Source organism: Takifugu rubripes, chromosome 10 (assembly GCF_901000725.2).
Source record: "Takifugu rubripes chromosome 10, fTakRub1.2, whole genome shotgun sequence".
Lineage (NCBI taxonomy): Eukaryota > Metazoa > Chordata > Actinopteri > Tetraodontiformes > Tetraodontidae > Takifugu > Takifugu rubripes.
The window spans coordinates 8,655,365-8,675,768 of NC_042294.1; the positions used below are offsets into that span (position 1 = coordinate 8,655,365).

The following is a 20,404-nucleotide window of genomic DNA, read 5'->3' on the forward strand; positions in this document are numbered from 1 at the left end:
TGTGATTACAATATCAAATTACAATATTTGCTTCCACATTTTGACGTTTACAATTTGCTTAAATGTACCCACCCCCCTTATATCTCTCTCCAGAAAAATCCTAAACAGTACATTCAAACGATGGCGACCATTTTTCAGCGTCTACGCACTCTGAAGTGGTCCGTTTGCCATTTTTCGTTCTAAAGCAGTGATCGGGGTAATTTGCTGACGCTCCCTTTGGCTGCTGGCTCTTCATGGATCGACTCTCCGGCGGAGGCGCACCGCGCCTGCGCCCCCGCTCTCCCCAACCAGCCTTCACCAATCGTGGCTCTCGCTCCATCCCCGGCTCGGCGTCTCACAGGCCACTGCTAATAATTCGCCTTAGCTGTCCGGTGATGGGGAAGTGAGAGGGAGACGCCGCTGTCTGCGAAGCCGCGAAGAAGTTGAGGAGTGCCGGGGAAGCTGAGCCCGCCACCTCCACGAAGGAGCGGAGCCCTCCGCGGAGCCACACAGTCCCCCCAGTCGCGGTTGTTGAGTAGCTTCAGAGAGCGCCCAGTGATGGAGAGAAAGGTATGGATGCTTCTGCTACCTCCGTTAGCACGTTTGTTTGATTCCACATCACTTGTGCGCGCCGCAGCCACCATTTGAACTGTTCTTTACATATTTCTTTGATTGCTGCCGGCGCCCGGATTAATGCGCATTAATCTGGATTATTGTGATGGGTTTTTCTTTTCCTTTTTTTTTATGAAATGTTCCAGCGCGCACGGTGCACAATGTATTTATTAGAGAATCCGCAGCAGGGAGTGGGACGTGGTTGGGAATATTTAAGGGGGGCTGGAGGCTACTCGTGTCTGCATCACTGTATAGTTGCTGCGCCTCACCTCCCTCCACCTCCACCTCCCACCCCTCCCCGTTTTCCAGCCGACGCAGGCAGACACCAGCGCGGCTTGTTAACCTTGACTCGTGTAGGAAACAGACAGACACTTGAGGAGCGATGCCCGGGGGCGGGGGAGCGCAGCGGAGCCCGGCCGAGGGTGCGCAGCACCGGCCATCCGTCCGTCCGACCGTCCGCGGTGCCCCTTCAGCGTCCGGCACCTCTCCCCACCCGCCCTGCCTGGACTGGGGGCCACGGTGCCCCGCGTCGGCTGCCCGTAATTATGCAAGTGCGGGTTTAATCTCGGAGGAAAAGTTTTGGATCCGGTAGTTGGGGCTCGCACGGGAGCAGGGGAGGCATTCGGGGGGTGGCGCACGCAGTCAATGTGCTGAGCCAAAGGAAAATCAAATTTTCACATTCCAGCTGCAACATAATCACCTCCGCTGGAGCACATTCTGCACGTTGGCCGTTTCCAGGGGCCTAAAGACTGCGCAGTTTTGACATTTTTGCTTCCCCGCTGAGAGTTGGAGCCCGGCTCCGAGTCCCAGCATGCAGCGCGGCTCAGTCCGGTTCAGCGATTTGCGCAATTATCAGTGTTTTGATCATCACAACTTCTTAATTGCACCTAAGAGAAAAATATACAGGAGGGCACGTTTGAAATAATTAGGTGATGGGACATTTTTGATCGTATAGTTGAGCTAAAAGCGATTGTTTCCCACCCCAACAAGCAAATGCTGCTAATTGCTACGTGCTAATTGCCCGAAATTAGCTTAATTTTAGTTTATTGCTGTCTGAAATTCTCAGCCCCGATTTCATGAAATGCTCTAATTTTATTTGTTGGCTATATTATCTTTTGCTTTTTGGAAAATATTTTGTAGGAGAATTTATGTATTGCAGCTGACCACCAGGGGGCGATCACTGCGTCATCCATTTTAGGAGTACGCCAGTTAGGCTAATTCAGAAATATGAGAAGAGCTGCACCAACTCACTCATTACATTTCTTTTCTATTCTTGTACCAATAATCACCCAGTCTTTGTTTTTATTTATTATTTATTACTGCAGTTAGGTGCTGCGTTATTTGCTGTCCCATTTGCGTTTAAAACTAGGCTACTGGATCTAGTTTCACCTTGTTAGCATACACTAATTCATTTCATTTTAATTTGTCATAAATTAATAAATAATTTCTTAGCATGTCATACAAACAAGTTATGTAATTTGCCTGTGATGATATTGTTGTTTCTTGTTTGTTTGTTTTTATACTAACACAAATGTGTTAAATTTCTATCATTATCCACGTACACTGGTTATTATAATTTCTATTACTATTATTTTTCAGGACCAAAACAACAAAATATGAGATGTAGTTTTGATTTTAGGGTTATGCTGCTTTTCTTCTGAGTCAATTTAGGTCTTTCATCCCTTTCCAATAGTTTAGCCATGCTAAGCTAATAAGACAATAGCTCATTTTAGCAAACATTTGTTTTACTTTCAACATATCTTATTATTGCACCACCCTCTCAAAATCATGGGAAAGTTTGGGAGGGCTAAACTACATATTTATTATCGTGATCGTGTTAGAATCTGTCAATTATTTTCCACACTTCCTCCCTTTCTTTTTTGGTTTGATGCACTAACGTGATAAAACTGATGTTTTTGGCTGCAAGCAAAGGTTTCATAATGCTAATGATCTGCAAAAAAAAAGCCGTTTTCCATATATTTTGTCAGTCGAACCACGTTTTCCTGTACAAAGGACATACTTCAGCATTACCACACAATGGAAACCCGCTCTGTGTAACAACATTCACGCTGTAAATGAAGCTTTCAAGGCATTTTATGAATGCTGAGATGTTTGCTTGTGATGCCTTTTTACATAAAAGTGTGTGTTGTCAGCGATGTAGGTGGAGTGTCCCTCTCTGTGGGAAGAAATGGGACAAAAATGGAAAGTTTTAGTCTTCCCTGACCCAGCTCCTGGCGCAGATATTCCCATAGAAAGAAAGGGAGAACATTAGTATGCAAGGTAGCGTCGCGGCTCCTGATGAGCGGATCAGCTCCTTTTACAGTCTGCTGGGTGCTTGACCAGGCTTTTTAAGGAAAGCTGCACAGGAGCGCACGTGCATGCTCGGGTGCACACACACACACACAGCGGTCACTGTGTTCAGTCATGTTTGAAATTTAGTTTGGGAGCCTCATCAAGGTCAATCCATGTTTTGCAGCGGCTCACGGGTTTCCATCGATCCGTCTTTTCCTTGCCGCCGCTCCACCTCGGCTGAGGCTCTGATCATTTGTATTACACATATATATTCCTCCAATCGCAGCACCAGCGCCGAAACTCTCTCTCGGCCTCGGTGTGTGCCGTTTTTTTGCGCGGATAATTGGACAATGGGCACTTCCCTTTGTGTTTCTCTTGGCTGGCAGGAATGTGCTTGTGGAATGGCGGAAACTGAAAAGCTTACAGGAACGCCGCTGTGCTGTCATTTATTTCTCAGTTTCATCCACAAAAGTGTGTTTCTTTTATCCAGGTGTTGGAGTTGTGATGCTACTTCAAGCTCATTAGGCTTCAGTGGTTCCCAGTCTGTTTGTCAACCCAATCCCCACGTTGCTCCGCTCCTCAGCTAGCATGTTAGCGTCAGGGCTAATTCACATCCCAGTTTATTATAGACATTTCCCAGAATCTGGATCTGTTCTTTTGAATATATTATTGTCTAGTTGGGCTTCGTAAATGACAGAAAGGGGAGGTTAATATAAGATTTCTGCTCATATTTAGGAAATATGTGTACGTCTGATCAGAAAAGTGGAGCGGGCGCCCTGATGCTCATTCCTATTGATGAATATCTTTCCTGAGTGCTTCTATTTTGGCGTGTGGAGTGGTCGGGTTTGAGGGTTATCTCCCCGACCCATTTGGACTCTCTCAGCCTCAGCCCAGCACATTCCGGGCCTGGCCTCGTTCTGTCGCCTCTTCTCTCCCGTCCCGCCCAGGCAGAGTCGTGTTGAAAGATCCGGGCCAGAGGAAGGGAATAATCTGCCAGTGTGTGTTTTATATGGCAGTTGGAATTTTTGGAATTATTGCCTCCCGGCCCGGAGGAAGAAAAAATCCCTTTAAGCTCCAGAACGGGCTCCTGCTCCACTTTTGAAACCGCTGCAGTTGCCGTCACCTCATTGGCTGTTGGCTTTGGGCAGGGGACATATTACCCCGTTGTCATAGTTACAGCAAACAGGAAATGCCCGCAGCAGGTAAAGCCTGGGGCTTTGTTCCAGGGCTTGCGGGGTCTTTTCTCACCTCGACGAGGGAGCTTTGTCCCAAACCGGGCCAGAAAATCCAGCGCGGAGCCTCGGCCTCCTTTCAGGCTGGCGCCTTTGTGTGACCTCCTCACTGTTTTTTGTGCCAAATCACCTTGGTAGCAGAATATCAGCAGATGCTCTATTATTGCCCCTCATTACCAATGCCGGGCTGCATGAGACCCGCCAGGAGATGTGCTTCTCAGCCGTTAATCCCCCTCGGAGAAGGTGCGGCTCTAATTTGGCTTTGATGGCGGCTGACGGCCACTCGGGCGTTTCTGGAGGCATTGAGCTGCGTTTTGTGTGCAGCTCTTAAGAAAGAGAAAGGGGAGCAAAGGAGGGGGCCCAGCCACGGGAGGGAGCCGTACCCTCGGTACAGTCCTTCCCTGCAGTGTACCCCATCTGTCTTCTACAGTGACGTGCACGAGGGCAGGTTCCAGGCCTCTGGTATGTAAACGCTGCCTCTGGGAGCTGGAAGTCACGCATCAGCATTTTTATATAGAGGGCAAAACCATTCTTTGGATTGCTGGTCCCCGTCATTCACGGTTTAACGCTGGTCTTGTCTCTTTAAACACACTGGGAGACATTTGGGTGATTTACAGTTACAGGTGCTAACTTCAAAGCCAATCTAAAGATGCAGTGTCTGCGACTTGGTGGCATCTTTCCATCATTTTTCCCCCCTTGAATGCATCCACATGCTGGAGAAAAGTAGCATTTATATTGCAAATGAGGTCAATCTTCACACTGCAAAGGCCTGAGTTGGTATTGAGATGTTTTTGTCCATTCTGGGCTACTGTAGCCACATGGCCGAGCTAGTTTTAGCACCCATGGAGGGGGACCCGCCTTGTGTGTATTAATATGTTACACCTAAGTGAACAAAAAATACCTGCGGTTATGATATGCACCAAATCTCAATGTTTACCAGATTCAGTTTGTGAGAATAGATCATTCAAATCTGGATCTTTATTGACTTATGTTTACATTCCTGCATCACCAACATTATGGTTTATTGGTATGACTTTAAACAGCTGTTTCCGTTTTAATCATGTACTTGTTATTTATATTGTTTTATTCTTTGTAATATAAAACCAGGCTGTGAGCTCATTGCTTCCCTCTTGTGGTCGGGTCGGGAATTGAAGGCTTCAAAACCTCAATCAATTCAGGTTAAACCATTAAATTAAGGGAGACTAATTAGCGTGTTAACATGAGCAGTGCAGTTAAGCTTAACCTTGTCATCAACATCCATTTATCTAACTGCATCCTGATGGTGGGCCCCTCCTTAAACCCCCCCACCCCTCCTTCCTACCCCTCATGCCTGACTGCTCCCTCTGTTGGTCATCAGTAATACTGCTGGCGCTCCTTTAGCCCCTTTCAGCCCCCATCTGCCCCCCCCTGGCTGCTACACATTGGGGGCCTCACCATTTGGTGAGACTGACTGGCTTTGGTAAGGGCGACTGTGGGGGTCCAGCAGGGAGTACTCCTGCACCACGGCGCTCCCTTTCTCATCGACCGAGTAGCTGGATCTCTTTGTTATCCTTGAAAGAGCACGCTGTCGCTGAAGAAACGGGGGCCGGGGCGCAGTCTCAGAATCAGAGGGGGGGTGGATTGGCCAGGTTGACCTTGAGGGAAAATAGCCATGTGATTAATACACGTAAAGGCTTTTCGTCATACGTTACGCAACACAAGGTTACTCTCACGCGGTGCCAGCGAGGGCGGACGCTGCTGCCGGGTTCGAGCGGGGAGGAAAATGTTGAGGGAAGAGAGTGCGAGGGATTTATCACTCACAGGTTTATTTCGTGATTCCTTCCCTACCCAAATGAAGACGGAGGCAGTTTCTTCATTGTAACAGCAGGTGGCGCCACCGAGCCACACTTCAGCAGGAGCGCCAGCCAATAAGCCAGCTTTAAATGAACCAATCATTCAATTCCAATAATCGCAATTAGGTGCTGAATTTCTGCACATCTCTGCACTGTGCAGACCTGTTACTGCTACTTCTGAGGCTCTACCATGTCCTCCTGAAGGTCGCGACCTCTGACCTGAAGGGTCTCAAGACCCACTTACCAGCTGTCCTGGCGACGCCACCTTTCCTCATCCCTCACCCCATATTTAAACTTGTCAGAATGTTGTGCTGATTGTGATTTAGGCCACGGAGCTGTTGGCTTTTGCCTTTTATTCTGGCACTTGGCTCGACGCTTTTGAGGAGGAGGGGACAATAAAAAGTGACAATATGCCGTCGCGTGTCCACCAGTCGGGCCCTCCTCTTGAATCTGGCCCTCTTCACCTCCTTTGTCATTCAAATAACCTCATGAATATTTCACTCTCATGATCTGATGCTGGGAGAAGACGAGTCGGTGGAGCACGAATCTCAAGCTTGCATTTGATCATATTTCAACTTAAAATGGCCGCACACGCACACACACACACACACACACACACACACACTGCCTGGACTCTTTCACCCCCGTACAATTCAGGTCTCTGCATTTTATGAATAAATGTTTGGAAAACAGCCTGATTGAAATTTTATGTGTGAAGTGACCGACGCTTCACTGGTCCACTCCCCCCACCCCACACACACACACACACACACACACACACACACACACACTCCCAGGCTTATTTGCCCCAGCCTGAGTGCAGCCTCTGTACCGGCTAGTGGGTGAAAGGTGAAAGCCATGGGAGGGGGGTGCAGGAAGTATTGCTAACCTGTGAATGCACTCTGACGAGGACGGCACAGGAAATGGAGGTGCTCCTGACATGGCCTGCTCCTCTTTGGAGCGTTGTTGTGACACTTCTGAGGCTTCCCATTGAGGAAACCACGCCATCTTTGCCATCGTCGCCTTCGTCATCACATGGCTGACGTGACACTGCGTCGCCCTGATTTTCAGATTGAATGATTTAATCCTTGATATTAGCTGTTATGTGGGGCCTTTAATGTCCTGGCCAAGGACCTGGTTTGCTCTCCTTCATCATTTAACAATACTAAAGAAAAAAATAGGCAAGAAAACAGACAAATGATTAGATCTGTGTTAATAAGATAACATATATCAGTAATATTTGTTGTACTGATCCCGTTGATCTGATGTGTCTGATATACATCCCATATTTACAGTATATCAGAAAAAAATGTATTAATATGGTAACAGATGTAATATACTGGGACGTAAGTGCATGTTAATGATATGCAGCACTTTCCCTTTAAGAGCACGATGTCCTATTTTTTTCCTTTTTCTTTTTTTTTTTTTGAGAATGAGCGGAGGACTTGCAGCTCTGTGTGTGCTGACCGTGGCCTCTGGGTTGGTCAGCGAGGGGGAAGCTGCAGCAGCAGAGGAATGGCTGACTGGCTGTAACCTTCCCAGCCCCCGTTCAGACCAAACAGCAGCCTCGCCGTGCCCTTATCTTCCAATGGAATGCAACAGCTGTGCGGGGGAGCGTCGGGGTGGGCTGGCCGAATCCCCCCTGACAGACCCCCAGCGCACCGCCGCCACCCCCTCCGCCGTCCCCACCTCCGAGCGACGTGCCGGGCTCCTGAAATCCGGCTCAACTAAAAAGTGAGCTAGACACAGCGAGGGACTCGGCGGGGCTGCTTCACGTTCAAAAGAGGGAGAGGGAGAAGGAGAGCCAGGGACAGGCAGTGCTGAAAAGGAGAGCACAAAGAGAAGGAAAGTGGAGCAGGGGAGGGGAACAGGAGGGAGAGGGAAAGACAAAAGAAGGAGAGGGGAGACACAGCCGGGTGAACGGAGGGGACTGAGCAAATGGCTACGGAGGAGACGGCGGGGGGAGCCAGGAAAGCCACCAAGAGCAAACTGTTTGAGTTCCTGGTCCATGGAGTGGTGAGTGGCGCTGTCCGTCATTCCCGTGAAGGGCTCTGGCATGCATCTGTGCGTGTGCGCGCGTGCGTGTGTTAGTGCGTGAGTCAGTGCAGCAGCGGCGGCGGCGGCAGTGGCGTGCTGTCGGCGTGCGAGGGAGAGCTGGGTAGCGCTGAGCCATGTGAAGGTTATTTCCAGCCTCCTGGATCCCAGCCTGGCAGAGGAGGATGGGGCGAGAGGACGGGAAGCGGGGCGGCGTTGATGGGATGTAGCTGCAGAAAGGATGGAGACGGTTTCTGACAGGCGGAGAAGCGGCCAGCTCCCCGTTCGGCTAACGCAGGAGCTCCTGCGGGACAAACATGACGAGCCCGACAGCACGGGCAACCTCCCAGGCGGCGTGGCGGCGCTCGGCGGAGGGGTCTGATCCCGAAAGGTCACGGGGGCGCACGGACGTAGTAGCGCGGACGCGGCTGAGGCAGATGGCCAATCCTGGAAATCACGCAGAACAATCAGCCCATTCATGTGCAGCTAGCATGAAATGTCACGTCAAGTGTCGCTCACGGTTAGAGGTTAGGCAACTGTTAGCCTGCTCCTCCCACTCTGGGCTTTTACACGCCAGGACACGGGCGGGATGAATCAGCGGGCAGATGCCGAGGATGGAAAAGTCTCTCCCTTTTCTATCCATAAAGTTTTACTTTGTCTCATGGCCCCAGTGTGAACTATTGAGTCATCTGTCAATTCTCCATTGATATTCCACTGCGTATCTTCTTTGTGACCAGTTAAAAGAGGGTCCGGAGCCTCAAGATTGCTTTGATGTTTTGCGTTTATGGATATTTTTGTTTCCTCATTTTAAAAAAAAAAGAAAAAATAGAAAGGAAGTGAGTTGAAACGCTCATCTTCTGACGCTACGCGGGACTTTATTTTCTCCATAAATTAACACATAATGAGCTGAATTATTTCAACATTTGCTCTCATTTTCTTTCATATTTTGAAATCAAAGGAATTCGAAGAAACGACCCCCAAACCTGGAACGTTGTGGTCCGTGGCGCCCCAAAGATCTGCGCAGAAACATGAATCGGCACTTTATTCTAATAATATTAGCAAAAGCCGAACCCGCCCGGCTGGCGTCACCTCGCCAGAGTTCAGGACGGTGCAGCAGACCGTAGCGCTGCCCCCAAAGCTCTCCAGGTGATGAAGAGGCGCCGTCTCTTGGCAGGAGGCCGTCCTTCCTCACAGAGGCAGACTTTAGGAAACAATGGGGCAGGTGATGGATGGTGGAGCCGACCGCGTCCTCTCGACAGGCCAATTAACCTTGATGAAGCTCTGGCTGCTCCAAGCCAAATATTTCCCTCTGCATATTTTGTCAAACGCCAACCCCCCCCTCCCCTGGAGAACGTCCCATTGCGTAAGCTGCCGCGGGTTTTTTCGCTCCGCGTCCCGCAGGGGCGGAAAAATCTCGGTATCTCGGCGCGGGATGGGGGAGACGATGCGCGTTTATCGACGCGAACGTGCTGGCGAACAGACGGAGGCGTGCTGGCGTGAGCGCCGGCGTGGTCCTAGAAGGTCGTGGCGGTCTTGGCGGCGTCCGGTAGCCGAGGTTCGTGGCTCGGCTGATGTTATTTCTCGTTATCTGTCTCCTACCTCCCTCCTGTTGCGTTTCTGGGGTTGTGTGTGTTCCTGCATTTGTGTGGAGTTAGCCGAGGGTGTTGACACCAACCTTCCAGCAGTGTGTGTGTGTGTGTGTGTGGGGGGCGGGGGGTGATAAACTAAAGTACAACAAAATGCACTGGTCTGTGTAGCTTTAGAACTTTGTGTTGCTGCTGATTTTACATGTGCAACTCGTTCCTCCGGCCACTAGGGGGCTCCTAGTTCCAAAAGGAGGAAAAGACGCAGCTTGATGACATCATGTAGTAGCATGACACTACGGCGGCGCCAACAAAAACAATAAAATATGTAGTAATTAGTTAGCAAAACATTTCTATACATGATTTAGTCGTCAGTGAGTCAATTTGAGGGACAATTTTAGCATTTAGCATCAGTGTCGGACAGAAGAACATCGATGGGCTACTTAAATGATGCTCGTCGAACAGGTTGAAATTTTCTGGAATGTTGGATCAGAATGAAAAGACATTCCAGAAGTCAGCGTTTATGGAAAGGAACATATTTGATTAGTCTCTCTGTGTGAGCGGAACAAGAATCATCTGGCAACTTTACGCTCGGAACCCCGTCTTCACCCAGTCGCAGGTTTCAGGCCTCCGGTCGCGGTCCTGCGACAGCGTGGTGGCGTCTGGGTTAAATTTGACCGCTCCAAATCCCTCTGGAGATGCCAGCACACTTCTCAGATATCCGTCCACACGGCAGATGTGATTCCTGGCTCGGGTCAGAGGACTGGAACCAGTTCAGCAGGTCCGATGATCCACTCACTGTCTTTGGGAGGGTTTCAGAGTCCATCACAAACATCCACGGTAACACAAACGCTCAGGAATGAAGCGGCCCTTAAGTCTCCATAAGGTGCCCATCTTGCCCCCCCCCCCACCATATGTTTCCTTATCCTCTTCTGAACACCCCCTCCCCCTCACCGCCGACCAAACAGCCGGCTGGAGTGACAGCGCCGCCTGCTCGGGCTTATCACGCAGGCTCCACTCGGTCACTATTTCAAAGGGCACCAAAGACGCCGACCTCGTTCTGTCAGGCCCCGTCGCGTTATTGAACCCGAACAGGTTCGCCCCCCACCCCCATACACACGCACACACACACACACACACACACACACACACACACACCCCACGCTGGTGTTTTATTTCCTCTTTGTTTGTTTTCAAAGGCGCGTCCACGCCTGTTTGCCGACAGTCTAAAGATCAATTCTCGTGCTCGTCAACGTGCGCACGGAGGCGCGAGGGAAACTATAACGTGCGCTCACGTGCGCGGCTGTGAAACATTTTTAATTCTCCATCCGTCCTTCTGCTCCAAACATTCAACAATCGCGGCGCATTTCATCAGCGCTCTGCTGGTTAGGAAAGGTCACTTTATTTCATCTTTATTTATTCAATGTTTTGGCAGCTCGAATGAATGAAATATCCAATAAAAGAGGGTTTGGATGCTACCGAGGTGGCGTGAAGAAGGAGACAGGACGCGTCTTTGGAGGGTTTATTTTTTATTGGAGCTCAGAAACGGACTTTTGTATTTTTGGATCATTTCACTATCTACCCACTTATGGGTTCCTGAAACCCCGTTAGCATTAGCATTTTAGCGATCGCCTTCTGAAAGCTCACCAGCGGGAATAAAAGCCGTCACCTGGTTGCGCTTTTGTTGCACTGTGACATGAATAAAAGGGATTTTCATCTGAAAAGTGGCTAAAGACGACTTTTGCTACTTCGCACGCCAAGGACGTTGCTTAAATTCAACTAAAAGTATCAAAAATTCAGAGAAAATGGCTCAACAGGACCAGTTATCATGCATATGAACCCTCGCGGCTGGAGAGGGTTTGACAAAGTTCTCGTGTTAACGTTAGCGATGCTAAGCAGCTCGCGGCTCCTGAAGCATCATGGGATACAGTATTTGGGACGATGGTGCTGACGACCGTCGTGCAGCTTTTTTCGCACACACTGCACATTATTTAACATGTTTAACATGTTTATTGCTGTTAAACGGGCTGGTTCTGCCTAGTGTGCCAGAGTTTAGTCTCAGGGAGCCAGCTGTTGCCATGGGAGTGACAGGCGCAGGTGAGGGCGCTCCAGTTGTTCCCAGATGTCAGCGCGGGACTGTTTGCGTTCCTTCGGAGGAGGGTGCGAGGGAGCTTTTCCGCCGTCACACCTGATGTTTTTGGATCTGTTCCTCACTCACTGCTGCGGCTCAGATCTCCTCACGTCGACGCTACATCTGATCTGGCTCCTTTGTTGTATTTATAGATGCACTGTTTGGATAAAAATATATTCACATAACCTGTCTTCTCACCCCTCAGCGTCCTGGAATGCCGTCCGGAGCGAGGATGCCCCACCAGGGCGCTCCGATGGGCCCCCCTGGCCCGCCGTACGGAGGCAGCCCGGCGGTCCGGCCCGGCCTGCCCACCCCGGTGATAGAGGCCAGCCGTAAGAGGCCCGCGCCCTCCCAGCAGGTCCAGCAGCAGCAGCAGCAGCAGCAACAGACCGTCCAGAACCGGGCCAGGAAGTGAGTGTGGACGCACGGCGCGCCTGTGGAAAACCTGCTGAGATCATGCAGCCGTGGTTCCGCTTCAAATGCAACTGCTAATATAATGTTCTTACTGGCGCCGAGCCCCAAACCAAACAGAGTCATGATTCATACGTACGGAACGTATGAAGAGATGGACCACAGTGTTTATTACTACTCCAGATTTGACTTAGATTTGCATTATGTAGGTTTTCTGTTGAACTTAAACAGTAAAAACCTCTGACAGAAAGGCAGAAGATACTACGTAATGCTAATGCTAACGATGCTAATGGTGAAAAGCGGAGATGAGAGGTGAAACCACATCTTCTGTGTATCTCTTCATCCTCCATTTTGTTTTTTTCTGTGCTCTCTGGCTGTTTCTCTCTCTTTTTAACCCACCGCTCCTCTTCCATCACCCATTTTTCCTCATCTCTTCCCTCTTGGCCACCCTGGGATGCGGCGGGATCACTTCAAACAGCTAGCGCCGACAGACGCCGCCTGCTCGAGTAATCTCTCCCAAATAAAACGAACGCCAGCGTGAAACGATTACAGCGGCTAAACCATTTCCTCCGCAGCGCCGCGCCGCGCCTCGCCGCCGACATCGGCGCCAACAAACCAACCTTGTCCACTTTCTCGCCTCGCAAGGCGGATTATTGTAGCAATAATTGGGATGAGCTATAATCCAGCTTCATTAGCGCTGCGCTCGTCCTCGCTGCGGGATGATGCGTTTGGGTGCACCTCGGTCCCATTGTGGGGCGTGGAGCCACAGCTGGTGTTAGCTGCGTGGCGCGGCGATGAGAACAGGGCGGAGAGCGTGGGACACGCCGCCGTTGCTCGGGCTGGTGGTTATTCCGTGGTCACCCGGGGTTCAGAGCTGTTCCTGCGTTGTTGTTGCACCATTGATCCGCCTGCTATCTGATTAGGCAGCAGAAAAGATCTGAACATCAGCATTCCAGGCACATTCAGATCCACACAGAGCGCCGATGTAGATCAGGAGAGCGGCGTGCGGCAGGTGGGCTCGTTGGAAAGATCAATACGCGCGCTCCCTGGACCTCTATCTCCTCTTCCCTGAACCTGCGGCGCCATTGATCCACGAGCACATCGACAGGCGTGTCAAACGTCGACCCGCGTCTGAGCCTCAAACCCGGGCGGACAGATGCCGTCCCGGCGCGTGAGACCGAGCCACTTCGGCCAAACCTCCTTTCACACCTCTCTGGGTGTTTGTTAACACTGTGCAGAGTTTGTACTGACCCCTGAACGCAACACACACACCAGCAGCCAGCACCACCACGTGTCCCCCCCCCCTGACATGCTACCTCTGAGCGAGTGTATGTTTGTGTCTAACCGGACAACCCTCGAATCCCTCACCGATTCCTAGGAAGACGGTCGGATACCCCGGAGCCAGCGAGATGCCGGCGAGGCAGATGGACATGAGAGAGCCACAGTCAGATCCCACGCTTGGATCAAAGTAGGAGTTTATTCTGCTGCATGTCCATTTTCTTACCCTGGCGTTTGTTAGCCTGAGGCAAGCACCCGGCAGACGCTGACCCCTGACCTGTAGTGGTGCATGATCTGGACTGGAGCATGGCATGATGGGAGCGTTGTCTGGTAGATTCTGGCATCAAAGGCCTTTTAAGGCCGTTTGAACTAGCGGAGACTTGTGATGGAGGGTCTGTTTCAACTTGGATTACTTGAAATGGGGGGGAAAAAGGTGAGATAGAGAGTTTTCTACCCATAGCTAGCTGTTCCCCAGGTGCTAAGCTAAGCTAACTGACTAGGGCAGCTGCTATCCCGACTCCAGCGCTTGGTTTTATTCTTTAGCGTAGTGCTCCCCAGGAACACGCCACAAGAACCAACAAACCTGCATGCACGGCCCCAAAATTCATGCAAACGGTGGTCTCGGTTCCTTTGGCCCAACTTTGTATTCGGCCACGTGTGAGATTTTAAAAGAAAATGTTGCTTTTGGTGCCTCACACAACAGGAAATGCCAGAAATTCATGAATGAAAACACCCGCTCCACTCAGACTCCAAAACCCCAAAACACCACCCTGTCGCCAACACGGACGCTGCAGAGTGCGTGTGCGTGTGCATGTGTGTGCGCGTGCAGTGAATATATGTCACGCTAAAGGCGTGCGGCGTGGCACTTTAAAGGATTCGCTCGCTTTGAAGGTGAACGGCTGCATTTTACACCAAGTCATGAGCTCACACACACACACACACACACACACACACACAGCTGGGATGCTGGGGTGCTGGATATGGCCCAGCATTTTAGCAGATGGCCTGGGTGCTACGCTATCAGTCACCATAGTAACATGCTCTCTTTTTCCTCTTTCTCTCTCTTTCTCTCTCCCTCTCTAGTGCAAAGAGAAGGAAAATGGCAGACAAGATTCTTCCGCAAAGGGTGAGGCTGCATATTTTTTACCTTTGTTGTTCTCTTTTCTCTTTGTCTGTGTGTTATTTTTGTGTGCAGGACACAGAGATCTTGGTTGTGTGTGTGTGTTTGAAGTCAAGGCTTCTTAGAAGGTGCGGAGGGCCGGTCGATGACAATGAAGGGGTGCAAACGGGAGGCTTTCTTAGGTTGTGAATTTCGCTCCGTGGTTGCAGATTTCCAGGCCCGCGCCCTGGAAAGGTCCTGGAAAAGGTCTGGAAACTGCGAGTGTCTTGGCCGAGGTCTTATCCCAGGCATATCCCAGACAGAGAGATAGCGGTAGGCACGGCTTTGGGCGCCACTCCACAATAATGACTCAGGGATCAGGAATGTCTCCCCCACTCTGTCCGCCCGGCACCTCGGCCTGGTGAAAGACGGCGAGATGGAGGTAGTGACGGAGCGATGGGGAACAATGGAGGCAGCCGTTGAGGAGGAAGCATGAAAGAATTAGGGAGAGGTGGGCACGGCTGATGCTCCCTGGCGTCCCCTGGGACCGCCGTATTAAGGGATCGCACCGTCCGTACATCACAAGAGGCCCAGGTTTAGCAGGATAGCATTAGCATAGCGAGGAGTTTTGGAAGTTTGGTAACAAGTTTCAACAACAAAGGACACGCGTCTTTGTCCATCCGCGCCCCCTTTAAACGCGCGAGAAGGACGCCAGGTTGAGGACAAAGCTCTCGATGCGCTGGGACCAAATGTCCTTGAGATAAGCCGGAGCGGCTTCAAGGGATGGCGGATCGATAATGTCTTTTTAGAGAAAGCCACAGATAAATTGTGGAGAAAACCGGCATCCTGCTGTGTCTTCAAACCTCCGACGGTCTCCCGTGTGAACAGATCCGCGAGCTGGTCCCGGAGTCCCAGGCCTACATGGACCTGCTGGCGTTCGAGCGTAAACTGGACCAGACCATAATGCGCAAACGCGTGGACATCCAGGAGGCGCTGAAGAGGCCGATGAAGGTAGCGAGCAAAGCGGGCCGGGCGCGGCTGAACGGCGCCCTCTCTCCCGCCCCTCCTGCTGTTAACTCCCGTGATTTCTCTATGCCCTCGTGTCAGCAGCAAAAGCGAAAACTGAGGCTCTACATTTCCAACACCTTCAACCCCGCCAGACCTGACGCCGATGACTCAGACGGCAGCATTGCCTCATGGGAACTGCGAGTGGAGGGAAAGTTACTGGATGACGTGAGTCCCTTTTTATCGGCAGCGAGCGAGCGAGCGAGCGGCGGACAGCTGAGATCATAATCTTTCCGCGTTGTTGTTGGCCCGACCCGGAACGCGGACGACCAGTGCCGCGGAGACCAGATCCCAGAAAGTTTTGCAGCGTTAGCTTTAAAAATAAAAAAAATAAAAAGGGTTCCGACGTTCCTGGTGATGTCTCGCAGCTGGAGGAGCCATTGAAGTCTCACAAACCACAAATATTTCTGGTGGAGCTCACAGGAAGTGGACTCTGAGAACGTCTCGCTGCATGATCTCACGCGGCCTCTTGTGGCTTTTTGAGTAGCGTTGCTCTGAGAGACGAAGCTTGTGCTTGTTTGAGGCCGTTAATGTAGCGGCCGACTGCCTGTGTTTCACAGCCAGGGAAGCAGAAGAAGAAGTTTTCTTCCTTTTTTAAGAGCCTGGTGATCGAGCTGGACAAAGACCTCTACGGGCCAGACAACCACCTGGTGGAGGTCAGTGCAAACAGAACATCCCATTCATCATTTCATCATTTCATCATTTCCCAACCGTTGGTCTTCAGCTGTAGCTGCTTCACTTTGTCCACACAAAAGCTACATGCTAACACGCTATAGAAGTTCTAGAATGAGCTGAAGGAAGTGCAGCACAAGCAGAAAAGCCTCAACGTGCCTCCTGTGCAACACAGCTGTATTTGCATGGGATGGATGGATGGCGTGAATCCAAAGTAGAATAAAATTTCTGCATTCCAAGGTGAATGTAGTCAAAAATAAGTGCCAGCGTGGAAAATGTTTAATTAGGCTCCTTCCCTTTGTGCCTTTGCAGTAAAAAATAAAATCCACTTTAAGACTTTTGTGGTAAACATTATGAATTCTCAACATTCCGCCTTTTAAGAGGGTATTTTAGCGCGGCGTTGGAGTGTTTGGTCCTAAACGAGGTCCTTTCAAAAGAGCCCTTTTTGTCAGCGCTTTACAGGTTGAGCCGCTGATTGGATGTAAAATATTACTCCATGTTGGCAATTGAGAGCAATCAATCTGCACCAAAGACATTTCTTAAATGCTTTTTCTTTTCAGCTTCCAATAACACGAACGTGAAGGTTGAAACACTGAATGTTAATGGGGGGGGGGGGGGTTGTTTTTTCTGCCGGAGGATAGCGCGAGCTCGATTATCGCACCATTCAGCAGGGGAGCCGCGCGGTTAACCTTCTGCTATCTCGGTGTCTTGGTACACTCTGTGTGGGTACATTTAAAAACTATTCACTCCCCCCTTCCACCGCAGATGTGGCACTTGAGGCCAGCATCAAGGCTGCGAGATACAGACAGGCTCAATTGGAAATCTTTAGCTCAGAACAGAGCGTGAATATGTGGCCTCTGGATTTTGAGTGTTTATCCACAATGGTTGAAGAAAAAAAAAAAGAATTCACAATTTCCCCCGGCTGTTTATGTGTAGGATATAACCCAAAAACCATCGTTAAAGGCTCTAATTTCCTCAAAGGAGATGAAATTGTCTGTCAGACTTCAGAGGCGCTCACAACGTTAGCATGCTAGTCAGCACAAAACACAGAGAAAAGCCAGCGATGATGATGATGATGATGATGATGAAGAGAATAACCAGCCAATTGGGTTTCTGGCCGCAGTGGCACCGCACGCCCACCACGCAGGAGACGGACGGCTTCCAGGTGAAGCGTCCCGGAGACGTTAGCGTGCGCTGCACTCTGCTGCTGATGCTGGACTACCAGGTGAGCCGCTACCGATAGCGCCGAAATCACCGGACGCCATGAGGCTCCTGACCCGATTGCCTCGTCTCCGCAGCCCCCCCAGTTCAAGCTGGACCCCCGCCTGGCTCGCCTGCTGGGCATTCACACCCAGACCCGCTCCTGCATCATCCAGGCCCTCTGGCAGTACATCAAAACCAACAAGCTGCAGGACTCGCACGACAAGGAGTACATCAACTGTGATAAGTACTTCCAGCAGGTACGTCACACCTGGAGCCCCCAGAGGACGTTCAGGGACGCTGACGTCAGCTTATTGCCCTAGATTTTTGACTGCCCTCGCCTGAAGTTCTCCGAGATCCCTCAGCGTCTCACCAACCTCCTCCTGCCCCCCGACCCCATCGTCATCAACCACATTATCAGGTAAACTCCCCTCGCAGACTTTCTCTGAAGTGACTTCCTGTCTGCGTTTCACTGACGCGCTGTTGACGGCGTTAGCGTGGACCCCAACGACCACAAGAAGACGGCCTGCTACGACATCGATGTGGAGGTGGAGGACCCCCTGAAGAGCCAAATGAGCAGCTTCCTCCTCTCCACCGCCAACCAGCAGGAAATCGCCTCGCTGGACAACAAGGTGAGCTCACCTCTGACCCGACAACTTTAGGGTGGCGAGCGAGCTGCCCTGCGGAACGCCAAGCTGCCAGTTTTTAAAGTTCATGTAACGGCGCTGTTTTCTCAGATCCACGAGACCATCGAGTCCATCAACCAGCTGAAGATCCAGAGGGACTTCATGCTCAGTTTCTCCAGAGATCCCAAGGGCTACATCCAGGACTGGCTGAAATCCCAGAGCCGAGACCTCAAGGTTCAGTATCGACCTCCTTACTACTAATTAGCAAGCAGGTCATGGGTTTGATTGGCTCCGTGTGGAGCCGGTGATGGATGGATGGTGATTAGGTCCTGTCATTAATGGCTCCGCCCTCTCCTTGGCTGTAGTTAATGACAGACGTGGTGGGGAACCCTGAAGAGGAGAGGAGGGCGGCGTTTTATCACGAGCCCTGGTCCCAGGAGGCCGTCAGCCGCTATTTCTACTGCAAGGTGAGGATGCAATCATCCGTCTCCCGATCTCTAGAACCAGTCCCGTCCTAATTTGACTGATCCACTGACAGATTCAGCAGAGGAGGCAGGAGCTGGAACAGGCCTTAGCCGTGCGCACCACATGAACCCAGACCCCCCGCGCCCCACCGTACCTGTGCGTCTGAGTGTGTTTGGAGGTCAGGGGGCGCCGCCGCCTCATCGCCATCACCATTTCTTCCACCTGCTACTCTTTACTCTGTAAATATCTCCAACAGTACGACAAAAAACTGGCTGCTAACACACACACACACTCATCTCAAAGATTTTGCTGCGTCACACTGGACTCTCGGATCAGAATAGTTGTGGGGTTCTTTTTTCTTCGTTTTTCAGTGATATCTGACACCAGCAAAGGCGAGATTAGCGTCCCGTTTTTACTACATTTCTCACAACAGTATTAATTACACCATCGCAACATTAAACCTTTGTGTCTTTTTATAGCAACAATCCAATTTTCTTCCCTAAAAGGTGATAAATTTGCCTGTAGCTGTTGGGATTTTTCCTGGAATCGCTCACTTTCTCTTCCTTGTGTGTTCTGAGATGTGCTGAAGGTGTTACCAAAGGCTGCCACGAGAAGGAAATGATTTTATTTTTTTTTAAAAAGTGGGCACAAGAGAGCTCATCTGGGTTTAGGAGGAAGTGGAAGGAAAATTGGAACGTTTTGTGTCATTTCAGAGAAAATTCCCTTCCAAAGTTGAGCTTTTGCGACCGTCTGACCCCAGATCTGCAGGACTGCGTCTACTTTTTTTCCCGCTTTTTATACCATACGGAGGAGGATTGGTTTGAATTCAGATGTGAATGTAAATATGTTTTTGCCCCTTAAAGAGGGGGGGCTGTACAGTACACGGCGGACTGCGTGCGTTTGTTTTGAGGGGGATTCGGCGGGGCAGGAATGTTCCTCCGTGTCTCGGGACGGGGCGGTTTATTTTAGCTCCGTCCCCTGACCGTCGTGGGAGCTGGAAGCTGCAACAATGAAAACGGCTCCCTTGCTTTCCACCCATGAAACATCCTGCATCCATCTCCTCTCACGCTCAGCTTCTTTGTATATGTCATCGAATGGACACACACTCTTTCCACCATTGATTTGCACTGTGCGCCGATTGGATGATTCACCACGACCTATGCATGCTTCACGGATGTTCATCCATGCATCCGACAGACGGCGTGTGTGTATATATACGTATATATCAACCTGGCAAAGCAGGCCGGTGTCTGTGACGAGCAAAAGCGAATGCCTTCTGGAAACTTTTTTGCCAAAAATGATATGCCCTACCAGCAACTAACTGTAGGTGTGTGTTTACTTTTCTGAGCTGTGTTTGATTTTTGTTATTAAGTTATGAGAACTGCACTCCTTAGAGCAGAAATGTAGTCAAAGGTAGTGTCTTGTAGTCCTGTCTCTGACCTGGAGAAACGTCTTTGTGTGGCTGTTGTCGCTGGCTCTCTGGCGCCCCCTGGCGGAGGAGAGCGGGAGCCGCGTCGTCCCGACAGCTGTTGAGGACGTGCGTGAAAACAGTCCGAGCGGCACCAACTGGGAAGAAAAGGGATCCAGACTCCTGAAGTACTCAAACTGGATTTTTAGAAATGGGGGGGAAACAGCCGTGACACTGCAGGACAGCCTGGATGTAAATAAAGAAGCGCTTGCCAAAGTTTGTAAATGCCATCGTCTTTAAAGTGTCTTTCTTTCCACATCTTTAAACAGTCACATTCCTTTTAGGTGTCAATCATGTGTCAGGCTTTGATTAGCATTCACGAGTGCTTTAAATTCACCAGTTAGAAGAACAGAAATCAAGGTAACCATGAAGAAAATCAGTTCAGTAATTAGATTAGACGCCGTTGTGGCGTGAAGCTCTGCAGA

The 20,404-nt window shown here is 50.4% G+C and overlaps 1 protein-coding gene and 1 long non-coding RNA gene across 8 annotated transcripts; one reads left to right on the forward strand and one right to left on the reverse strand.

Annotated features, from left to right (window-relative positions):
• Nucleotides 1-256: 256 nt before the first annotated feature.
• Nucleotides 257-20,204, forward strand: LOC101066581 (SWI/SNF-related matrix-associated actin-dependent regulator of chromatin subfamily D member 3). Of its 7 annotated transcripts, none has more exons than XM_029842519.1 (14): nt 257-549; nt 11,901-12,106; nt 13,485-13,574; nt 14,468-14,510; nt 15,372-15,494; nt 15,591-15,716; nt 16,109-16,204; nt 17,344-17,445; nt 17,519-17,680; nt 17,744-17,841; nt 17,917-18,052; nt 18,158-18,280; nt 18,412-18,513; nt 18,585-20,204. In XM_029842519.1, the coding sequence occupies exons 1-14, from the start codon at nt 538-540 to the stop codon at nt 18,636-18,638; spliced, it is 1,473 nt and encodes a 490-aa protein (XP_029698379.1). In that variant the 5' UTR covers nt 257-537; the 3' UTR covers nt 18,639-20,204. The 7 variants fall into 7 exon arrangements, with proteins under 7 accessions (XP_029698379.1, XP_029698376.1, XP_003968152.1 ...); XM_029842516.1 differs by lacking the exon at nt 257-549 and adding an exon at nt 7,600-7,963; XM_029842515.1 differs by lacking the exon at nt 257-549 and adding an exon at nt 9,353-9,536 and having other exon boundaries at nt 15,594-15,716.
• On the reverse strand, nt 5,486-7,556 carry LOC115251188 (uncharacterized). Its single transcript, XR_003889733.1, has 3 exons — nt 7,415-7,556; nt 6,837-7,112; nt 5,486-5,749 (listed from the first exon to the last, which is right to left on the reverse strand). It is a non-coding gene; the product is annotated as an uncharacterized lncRNA (long non-coding RNA).
• Nucleotides 20,205-20,404: the final 200 nt, after the last annotated feature.